At 45.9% G+C, this 11,263-nt stretch overlaps 2 protein-coding genes across 3 annotated transcripts; both read right to left on the minus strand.

The window, feature by feature from the left end:
• Nucleotides 1-433: 433 nt before the first annotated feature.
• mfsd2al2 (major facilitator superfamily domain containing 2a-like 2) lies at nt 434-6,501 on the minus strand. Its single transcript, XM_047340110.1, is given in 14 exon segments — nt 434-1,037; nt 1,668-1,829; nt 1,917-2,060; nt 2,662-2,774; nt 2,865-2,948; nt 3,095-3,178; nt 3,388-3,509; nt 3,696-3,786; nt 4,604-4,828; nt 4,830-4,997; nt 5,408-5,540; nt 5,649-5,773; nt 5,896-6,015; nt 6,386-6,501. Coding segments are annotated over 14 exon segments (2,037 nt in total). The 5' UTR covers nt 6,482-6,501; the 3' UTR covers nt 434-667.
• A 1,323-nt stretch (nt 6,502-7,824) lies between these two features.
• On the minus strand, nt 7,825-10,963 carry fam110a (family with sequence similarity 110 member A). 2 transcript variants are annotated; one of them, XM_035160456.2, is made up of 3 exons: nt 10,805-10,963; nt 10,271-10,620; nt 7,825-9,602 (listed from the first exon to the last, which is right to left on the minus strand). In XM_035160456.2, the coding sequence occupies exon 3, from the start codon at nt 9,440-9,442 to the stop codon at nt 8,180-8,182; it is 1,263 nt and encodes a 420-aa protein (XP_035016347.2). In that variant the 5' UTR covers nt 9,443-9,602; nt 10,271-10,620; nt 10,805-10,963; the 3' UTR covers nt 7,825-8,179. The 2 variants fall into 2 exon arrangements, with proteins under 2 accessions (XP_035016347.2, XP_035016346.2); XM_035160455.2 differs by lacking the exon at nt 10,271-10,620 and having other exon boundaries at nt 10,805-10,960.
• Nucleotides 10,964-11,263: the final 300 nt, after the last annotated feature.

The raw sequence follows: 11,263 nt of genomic DNA on the forward strand, positions 1-11,263 counted from the left end.
CTTCTGTCAGCCAGCCAGCAGACTCCTTCAGACATGTTGGAGCAGGAGAGGCACAGGTGTAATGAATAACAAAAATGGTCACATCCCATTTCACTTCCAGGGCTCTGTGCTGCGTACGCCATCTCACTGCTGTGGCCTCTGGCTGCTCACAAAACACTGAGACGTCACTATTATTAGATTCACTCATGCTTTACCTGCTTTGACAAGTCAGAATCCCTGCAGTAAAACGGCCTGTTGGTAAAAGAGTGTGTTCTCTTGTTATTGATCCTGTCTGACTTCTCTTTTTAGTGATAATATTGGTGAACATATGTGGCTGCTGAGGTATTTCCCTCATTAACATGTGATTGAAATGAATTGAGCAGAACACAACTTTGACCTTTCATCACTTTTCACATTTATATTATAAACTTGTTTGAAAACAGTGTATCCAGCAGTTACAGAGCAACATTGTCACCTGGAGCCATGTTTGTGCCCACATATACAAATTCTGATGCACAAAAGCCAAAATAATCAATGATTAACAATCTTTGAATTGAAATGAACAAAACAACATCACAACAACTTATCTTTAACAGCACATCAGGTTTCTAATGCTTTATATTGGCATTAAGTTGGACCAAACTCTATTTCACCCACTCTTGAACCTGGAATCTTGAACACAGCTTCACTAAACCCACGACACTTTGGATCTCACATTTGTTCCACTAGAAAAAGACCCAGAGTCATTCTCAGGGATATTTCTGCTCAACCTCATTTTGCCTGAATGCTTTTGATTTCTGGGTCTCTGTTTATGATGCTGACGATGTGCATTTGACTGGACAACAGAGTTACACCTGCTGTATTCTGCAGGAGGACTCAGTACGTCTGAAGGTGCAGAGGACTTCACTAAACATGATCCATCCTGACTGTAACAGCAGGGTGAGGAGTTTGACTTGTGCGATGTGTCGGTCTTTGTGTTGTTTTGTGAAGTTGATATCACACCAGGATGAAGCTGCTCCGCGTTTTCTCTTGCGTCTGATGATGATGTAGCTTCTGGCCTAGATGAAGAATAAAGAGATAAACAGAAAATATCAACAGGGTAAATGCTGGAGAATCAAAACGTTTATATCCCATGATTCACTGCACTTCTGTGACAAACTGTTTTTCAAAGATGTAACGGTGGCAGCAATCGAGGCGAAAACATCAGAAGAATTTATATTTAAATGTATTCAACCGAACAGCTAACAGTACACATGTTCATCTTTTCAACGTATTTTAACCACAATGTTTTGGTCCGTAGCTCTGTTGCTAGGCGATGGCTGTAAGGGCGGCGCTAGCTGATGACACAAAAGGAGGAACCGACCCTCTCACTTTGGTTCTACCGACGCGGTTTACGCAGCCTCTGAATGATGCAGTCGACACTGACTTCGTAGACCGTGTCCTCCAGAGGATGTGGCCGCTGACTTGAGACACAGCTGGTGAACCAGACCGGTAAAGTTGTCATTCAAACAAGTTGAGCTGAAACATGCTCTACCTAAACAAAGCTGAGTGATATGTGCCTTACGAGTGGACAGTTTCACATTTCATTTGATTCACCATTAAAAATTAATGAAAATACATAAATAAAATAAAAGCTTTCACTTTAGCCACTTTAAAAACAAGCTGTCAGAACCCAAAAGGCCGCTTACTGGAGGTCTGCGGTCTGGAGCCGCCTCTCATCGATCGGGTAGGAGCAGAAAAAGACCATCCCTATCAGCAGGAGTGCGATGGGAACTGGTGCGAACAACACCATCAGAGCTGTCACCACTCCGTCACCATGGTTACACGCACCCGCTCTGTAGCCAACAAACCTGCCGGGACGGAGAAAAACTAAATGTGATGGATCAACAGATGCACACACACAACGCATGGAGGGAGAGCGAGGAAGACCGACTCACTGTAAGATCATGGTTGAGATTCCAACAGACAGGCCTCCCGCCAGCTTACTGCAGAAGGCGTAACAGGAGAAAAACAGAGGCTCCAGGTCCGTACAGGACGGGTGTTTCACGGCAAAGTCGTCCAACACATCTGGGAGCATCGACCTGGAGCCACGAACAGGTTATGAAGAAGTGGCCCCTGGGATCAGACACGTAAAAATATCTCCCAGCATCCAACACAGGAGCAAGAGCCCCAGAGTGAAACATACAGACCATCACTGTTACTTTCTTTTGTGCCTCTGTGGTTGTTAAGCGCCTCTGTATTGATTCTGTGTCTCTTAGTGGTATTTTGTGTTAGTTGCCTGTATGGTTCATAAACTGTTTATAAAGATAGATGCCAACGTGTCTCATCACCCTCTGGTCACCGGCTGCAGTACAGGTAATAACTGAACTCCTCCATGTTAGTGGATAGGACCTGGATCGAACATTTTAGGTTGTTCTTATCACACTATATAAGTGTACTATATTTGGTTTTATTGATTATTCGTTTAACGACTAAAATGTGGCGGAACGTCATGATTGACAGCTGAGACTGAGTCGCGATTGGTCAAGCGTGTGTAAATAAAACTCAGTCAGGCTTATGAGAGAGGAGGAAACATTCCTTCATTCAACACCTCCACAAAGTGAGAAGCTGAGATACTGATGAGACGTGACAGGGTCTTGTAAGGGACTGAGACTTCTGTGTCCTCACAGGGAACTGACTCACCACGGCAGCAGGAACACAGTCGCCACGCTGAATCCCATCAAAATACACATAATCACAAACAGAGGCAGGTTACTGGGAGCACAGGCGATGATGGTCACCGCTGGGATGAAGAACTGAGGGAGACATAAACAGGCCTCACAGGTGAGAGGGGGATTTTAACATGAGGAGAAAGACTCTTATGACTCTGGACAGGAAGTTCTTACTGAGAGTCCGATGAAAAGTGTGGTCTTTTTTCCTACTCGCAGAAGAACGGCTTGCCACAGAGGAACCGCTACTGAGGCAGAAGTCTGTGGAAATATCAGAATCATTTCATCTGAAGTTCATAAAGCATCTTTCAATAGGGTTAGAATGAGGCACTTTGTAAAATCCTGCTAAATAGCTGCATTCATTTAAGGAGACATATGATGCTTTTCTCTTGTTATGTGTATTGTACCAGTAAAGCCAGAAGGAGATACTGGAACTGAGCTCCCAGTCCGGCTGCATGGCTGCAAAACAGTGCAAAATTACTCCACGACATCTGAGACAAAAACAGATGGGGAGAAAAAATCATATAATGGAAAATGTTATGGTTTCATAATCATTTGAAAAGCATTAAACATTTTTTTTACAATATAGAAAAGTAACAGCAAATGTACAGAGACGACTATTGGAAAATGATTCTCTGTGTTACATCAGAGCCACAGTCTGCAGGGACGCATTTGACGCCACTATGAGCTCAATCTGTACCTGAAATGCAAGAGCACTGAACACAAATCCAAGCACCAGCCGCTGGTAAGGAATGTGACGTATCAGCATCTTCAGCGAGGTCAGATAGGACGGTTGCGCTTTGTCATCAGAGCGGACAGGAGCTGGAAATAAAACCCAAATGACACATAGAGGAAAGAGTTGTGAATTCCTACTTGTGATAAAGTTTTTTTTTAAGGTTATATAAGTCAACAAATGAGTCGTGTTCTCTGATTGATGTGTTGCTTGATATTTCTGGATTGGAAAAGATTCGGATGACCCATTTGCTCCATTGGACATTTGTGACTCACCCGGCTGCTCCTTCACCCCGAAGACGAGAACCAGGCTGCAGAGGAAGAACAAAGCACCGACGACCAGACCTGAGGTCAGGAAAGCCTTTCGCTGAGGGAGAAACAAGGTGCATCAAACCTCTGCAAACACACACCCAAAGCCATACAAACCCAAACAGTCCTTCCTGCGTAGAATTTGAGTTATTACCTCCATCAACAATGTTTATGTCTGCTATTGTTTTGTCTGTTAACAGGATTACGCAAATACTTTGTAGTCTCATACCTCCTGATTGACTTTCAAATAAGAAATGTCAACAGTCCCATTCCTTAACTCATCATCCTGTGACTATGGCATCAATTTTCTTATGTAACTCTAGAACAGAAAGACATTTCTACTGGGTGAAACTTTTCCTTCCGTCTGACACAATCTCCTTTTGTTACTTACATAATCCAAATGAACTGTAATGGTTTGTTTTTTGCAAACACAGATTTAATTCCATTAAGTCTAATCCCCTCAAGCCTGTGGAGTTATGTAATAAACTAACAACACACACACACACACATCAAAGTCATGTCTCATTGACGTCAGAGGACAACAAATTGATTTACGTTTCCTGGATTCCAGGAGACTTACTCTTAACTATACCCTAACTACGTGTCTAACCCTTATCCTAACCTTTAACTAAACCTAAACCTAATCTTAAAACCTCTTCACTTTACACACACACAGACACACACACACACTCACACAGACACACACACACAATGTCCATGTCAAGATAAGCAGAGTAAATTACAGGGTAAGGAGATATCCCTGGGACCACGAGACTACAATAGCAAAACAATGCTGCTACACCGCCTCAGAAATATGAGCGTAATCGCTGCCGGGGCCACAAACTGTAGTTTCACGCTGTCAGAGCAGTTTGTACCGTTCCCTGCAGTGATGCAGTCGGTGGCGTGGCTGAGCTCTGAGGCGTCTCGTTGGCCTCGTCCAGCTGCTGACAGACCTCCTGCTTCTCTGTGTTGTACACGGCCACCACCTGACCCTGAATCACAGAGGCCAGCAGCATCGCCACCATCTCCACGCTCATCCCTGGACACAGACGCAGGGAAGGGGACACGCTCGTTAGGCCTGACTCGGGAGTAGAGATAAAGATGTGACCTGAGTCCTGGTGGTCTTACTGTAGGCCGTGGCCGAGTCTCTGTCCCTCTGATCTCCCCCCAGGAACATGTTGAGCGAGAGGTACGGGACGTTGTAGCACTGGGAACGGATGACGAGGGGAAAACATGACACCAACCGAGAGCACACGAGCGGCGTGAAAACTCTGTAGCCATGGTGACACAGCTCGGAGCAAAACGGTGACATGAAAATGGTGTGAAACTCTGTCACCATGGTGACGTGAGAAAGATGAGGAAGGAGGGCTGTAGTGAGACTGAAGCACAAGATGGTGGACGACAGAGAAATAGGAACTAGTTCTTTCCTTAACTTTACTTTATTTTGATATATTTTGATTATATGTATTTTTATATATATTTATATTTATATGTATATGTAATTTGACCAGAAACTTAAGACTGCGACTGCCAGACAAATGTGATGCAGTAAAAATTACAATAATCCCTTGTGTAGTGCAGTGTAACGCAAAAATGAAGCATTCAAATAAAGAAAAACTACTTGAGTAAATGTACTTGATTACTTTTGACCACTGGCTACCAGCTCCTGCGACACTTACACTCATGAGGGTCTCGAACAGGCAGGTCACTGTGAGGAACCACAGGACGCTGAGAGGCTGCGACACGGCGCCGCCTGGCTCAAACCACAGCAGCAGATAGGACAGGACAGCGAGTGGAGAGGAGAGGAGCAGCCTGTGAGATGAGCATTGATGGCTCTGGTGAGTTCAGCACCCGAGGATGAATCCTAACTTAACTCAAAACGAAGTGCATGTGAAAACACGTGGGTCCAACCAAACCAACCATGGGACGAGTTTGCCGACGGGTGTGCGTTTGCTGCGGCTCACCAGATATCCAACCAGAGGGTCCGTCACTGCGTCCCAGGCCCGACTCACAAATAAAATCAGGGACACATAGTAGGCCTCCATCTGTGGGAACATGTTTGTGGAGACTGGTAACAATCCTGTTTGCCGCTGCTTCTACCACCTGTGGTGTCGTGAGCAGGGCGAACACATCACTGATCCTCGTTAGGGACAATTTGAACTTTTACCTGCACAACATCCAGGAGGAAAATCTGCAGGGAAACTCCTATGGCTACAGCAGTAATCTGATATGGGACCCCACCCACAGCGTAACACAGCTTCCTGGTCAGAGGGATCCCCCCCGACCCCTGTGAAGAGCAGAGAGGAGAGAGGACAGGAAGCTGTAACCACTATAACCACTATAAATAGTAGTAGCATCTTTTCCTGCACTAAGCTCATGCACTGGCATTAATAGTTTGCTAATTTGTTTTTGACTATCACACAACAATCACATAGAAATTGTAAGTTGCAGAATATTTAATACAAAAAGTCTTAAAGCAGGTGATGTGGATTAAGGTCTGTGGCCAAGATATGAGTCACCAGACAAAAACGTTTACTTAATTTTATCTGTTGTGTTTTTGTTGCATACTAGAAAAACTATAAAATCATAAAACATTATTTTTGTTTAAAATACTGTGAGATTTCTTCTTGTGTAAGAAGGACAAAGAGGAAACTTACCCTCTGATGTTGATCATCACTGCCGGAGTGTTTGTTCTCGTTCTGTGTTAAAACACGATTCTTTAACTGGTTTGTAAAATCTCTTAAACAAGTCATTCTGTTGAGTTCAGAGGAAAAATGCCACAGGCCGACTGACGGTTAGAATCTGGCAGCACCTGCATTAGACAACAAAGGATCTCCTCATGCACACACAGCTGTAGGTTCAGTCCCTGTTTGACAATAGAATCTGGTTTGACAACAACTCGTCACACATCAAGGCCACTTTCTCACTTTCTTATACTCATGTGTAACATGACGGAAATATATAGTAAATATAGAAGCACAGGTTAATTATAGACAGGCTATTATTTTTCATAATGGGGAAATACTCAATGGAATAAGTATGTGTACTTTATCTCAGATGGTAATTTTGTGTTATTTGATTGTGGTCATGCAGACCGATGGTTCACCTCCAACACATTCTCCTGGTTCGACATCAAACTACACATCCACTCACTTATAGGAAGCAGCATTTCAGACGATCTTTAATGATTTTAAGTGTAGATATTTTTATTTCAACTGCAGTTTCAAGAAAGAACTGCCTAATTTCCCATTGAAGTCTGAAGTGTAGAACTGAATGTGTCATGGACTGCTCTGACCTCTTGTGGAACATGAGGGAAACTTCCCCTCAACTGAAGCTTGTTGATTTCGTTCTTCTCCCCCCCGACGGTTTCATGAAAACATCATAAATGCTACTTTCGGGCCATTTTCACGAAAACTGGTTTGTATCTATTTTACAGCTACAAACATAAGCATACAGTTATAATTTCATTTTAATAACTCTGAAGGTTTGACCTTGTGCTCTGACTCATTGGTGGAAATGCTTCAGTGTTTTACACCAGGCTGGTAAATCAATGTATAACTAGAATGGCACTTAGAAGATCACATTCCTCCGCCAAGGCCAAACAATCCTACACATGAGTGTCTAGTTCTTATAGTAGAAACATAAAGAAAATAAAGAAGTGGTCTCTTATGAGACAATTACACACACACACACACACACACACACACACACACACTCATAAATATCAGTTTCCTAACCAAGCCAAATGTGTCTCCATTAAGATCCATGAATAGTTATCTGAGAAATTTACGAGAATGTTCAAAAACACCCAATCACACGATGTTTAAAAGAGAGTGGAAAATTAACTTCCTGGATCCGGATCCAAACCAAAATTCAGTTGGTTCTCTCCTGATCCAAAACGCATCTGTCCCCCAAGTGTTGTTGTTGTTGTCTGTATCTTTGTTTTATCTTGCTTATAAACAAACAAACAAACAAACAAACACTGGTGAAACATGACCTCCTCACCTCGGAGGTTGTTGGATCACCTGATGTTTCTGCAGGTGATAAACTTTTCTCCTCCTGGTGTTAATCTTGAAAAACACACGACAGAGAGACGTCCAATCAAGATGCTCGTTTAATCATTTCCTCTTTAATGAGGTCCAGTTACAGCAGGATGTGAATCAGACCTGAATTCAAACGTCAATGAACAAAAAACTACGATAATGAGGTTCACAGCCACATGAGGAGACCAAAACTGACCAAACAAATGAACAAAATAAAACAAAGTCAAAATAAAAGTAACAAAATATTAACATTTTTTGAAAAAAACGAAATGAAAACAGAAAAGGGATCCACTCAGAGTGATTTACTAAACAGACAAAGTACATCCATCACTTTTTACACCTCAGTGTATCATCAGCTTCATCATGTTTGACATCATGCTCTCTTAGTTTGAAATCTTTCACAGGATCCTATAAGTTGGTGCTCTTACTAACATTGTCCTTGACCTGACGGAGTCCATACAGCCATTTGATCACCCTCGCATTTCTCTCGATGACAGAAACACCGTAGGGAACACGCTCTGCGATGTTCCCAGCATCCTCCCCATCACCGTCTCCTCCTTCGTCTCCTCTACCTGAGCCTGCACACTCTGACCCCGGGGCGCTCACACTGCGAAACCGGGCGAGGGAAACGATATCAGAGCTGGATCCAGGCAGGTCCGGCAGGTCCTCAGGGTCCAGGCCGCACAGGTTGAAGAAGCGCTCCAGCTCCGTCCCGGCTCTGGAGTATCTGTCGCTCATGTCTGATTTAGACCGGGTCAGAGACGGGCGTTTCCGGGAGCTGGAGGAGGACAAACGGGTAATCGCTGGGGAGGATGGAGGGAATAGGGGTAAGCTGGGGGGAGGTGGAGCAGGGACGGGGGCTCCGGCTGGAGAGGAGGGAGGGTTGTCAGGTTTGGCAACAACTGGCTTCAGAGGAGAAGGAGCTTGGGTCGTTCTCCGGTGGAAGAGACGCAGGTTTGAAACAGCCTGGCGGAGTGGAAACTGGGGATGTAGCGGGAGGGGCTGAAGGGGCTGCAGCATGAACTGGGGCGGCCTGCAGGGCGTCCTCACAGGACTGGCCTGAGGCATGACGTCCACTCTGCGTACGGTCCCTGCAGCCGGAGATCCAGGAGAGCCTGAGATCTCATCCTTGACAGGTCCTGAGGCTTTTAACCTCACTTTAGCTGGACTGGACCAGTCGGGACGAGGGGGGGGAACCGGCCTCTCTTTCTTCTGCTGCGTCTCTGCGGCTGTGGAGCAAGGGGAGCTGGCACAACCAGGAGCTCCACTGTCCTCTGAGCTCGCAGTGGCACTGGACATGGGTCCATCATTCACTCCGCTGATGAGGTTACTCAGGTGCTCCAAGTTGAGCTGGACGACCTCCGGCCTTGCTTTGGTCTGGGTCGGGGTCTTCCTGGTGGGCCGCAGGGCGGAGCCGGGGCTCGGCTGAGGCCTCCGCTGCTCAGGAGGCCTGACCGGCTGCTGCTTAGAAAGAGCCACCGGACTCTTGACATATTTAGCCTTGTCGGCCTCCAGCCTCGCCACTGCGCTCTGCTTTGGTCTGGCCTCCGGTGTTGGGCATTGCCGACCCACTGTCCCCTTGGGCCGCAGGCGGGGGGGCGTAGCAGCTACAGCAGCTACAGCAGTCCTCGCTGTTTTCCTCACCGGGCGTTGCACAGTCTCCACAGGCATTTTGTAAAACTAGTACCCGTCTGTTTCACAGTTTCTTTCCTTTAACCACCTGCTGAAAAAGCGATATTATCCTTTATTTTATTCCTCTGTGCAGCTCCATCGGCTCCACCCCATTTGAGAAGAGATGTAACTGCAGCATGTCAGATGAAAAGTGGACGTCCTGCAGGAGAGAGACACGTCAGTCAGGAGACAAGGAAGAGGACAGACAGCTCAATAAAGAAGTCACTAAAATCTCTTTTCCAGACACTTTTAATGCTCCAGCACAGAGAGGACACTGGCACCTCCACACAGACCCTACACTCCCAAACACCCCCTCTTTAAGGCCCTCAGCCAATCGCTCTCTTGACGCCTTCACCGTCCTCCAAGTTCATTGGCCGCGAGCACAATAAGTCGCAGTCATCCGTCTCCTCACAGACAAACGCACAATATAAGTGACACTTCATGTTCAGTCAGTGGAAGGTCTATGAAAAGAGTGGCAGGAGTGTGTGTGTGAGAGACGGGTGATGGGGAAGCCGTCCAGCTGACAACGAGCTATTGTCTGGAGGCCACACACACACACACACCAGCACACACACGCACACACACACACACACACTAACAGCTGCTGCGGGAACAATGACTCCTCATCTTTAAATAAAGCAGCCAGTTGCCAGGGTCTGCAGCCGAATACAAGCCTCTGTGGGTGAAGTAAAGTCAAACCAAAAAAGAACCTGTTAACATGGCCTCAGTTTGTGTTGTAATGAGGTGAAGGTCACATGAATGAACTCTATGTATACTTAAGATCCTGAGCGTGTTCTAACTTCGCCTCACTCTTCATCTGCCACTCACATTCTCCACATATTTGCAATTCCAGTCTGAGCTGCATGGGCCCAGCTCCTGCTGTTGGAGCCGTTGAACTCCTCGTCCCTCCGCTCTCACCTGGCTCCACGTCCTGGGATCTCTCCACAAAAGAAAACCCACGAGGAAACTCCCTTCACCGGCAGAGACCAGCAGCAGTGTGACACATCATTTAAAGAAAGCAGGCCGGCTGCCGTGTTACGAACCAAAGGGGAATGTCGAGAGGTGGGTCACACAAACAAAAATAGAGCCTCCAATTTGGTGTTTCTGAGTCAGGAGGCAGCACGTTGGGCTGCTGGGAGCGAATGACACACACACGAGGCGAGGCAGGAAGCCGGAGACTAATGACACAGACACACAAAAGGCAGGTAAACAACAAAAGGGAGCTGGGGCCTGTCTGTGCTGCAGAGCCGAGGCCTTCGCTCACTGACAAGCTCAGGTTCTGCTGGTGTGAAGCTGCAGGTTAGTTCCTCAGGCAGATGTTTGATATTTCCCTTCTTCAGGACATTTCAACAGAACACTCACCTCCTCTCCGGCTCCTCTGCCACTCCTGCATGTCTCCCCTAGGTCCACTGATCTCAGAGACAGACGTGTGGGTGAGTGTGTGTTTGAAGCAGCTCAAGACAAACCTGTTTGACAACTCATGTGTGCTGCTGCGAGCCCGCCTCCTCTCTCCGATTGGTCCTCTCTCTCTGCTGCAGGGAAGCGCCTCTGACTCCTGAGGCCACATGACTCAGAGAGGAGAGATAACGAGTTTCACTTTGGACCAGAGGAGAAAGGTAGAGTACTCACAGGAAGTGTCACACTGTGGGAGTACTGGTGAAACTTAATGTGATCTAGATCAAAATACACAAATAAAAATATAAACAGGAGTTTAAATATCAATAGCTAAAGTTCTCTGGTATAATGTTTTATATAAATACATTATCATATAATATCTAAATAGCACTTTGCTGTTGCAGCTGGTTAAGATGCCGCCATTTT

Source organism: Hippoglossus stenolepis, chromosome 6 (genome assembly GCF_022539355.2).
Source record: "Hippoglossus stenolepis isolate QCI-W04-F060 chromosome 6, HSTE1.2, whole genome shotgun sequence".
Taxonomy (NCBI): Eukaryota; Metazoa; Chordata; class Actinopteri; order Pleuronectiformes; family Pleuronectidae; genus Hippoglossus; species Hippoglossus stenolepis.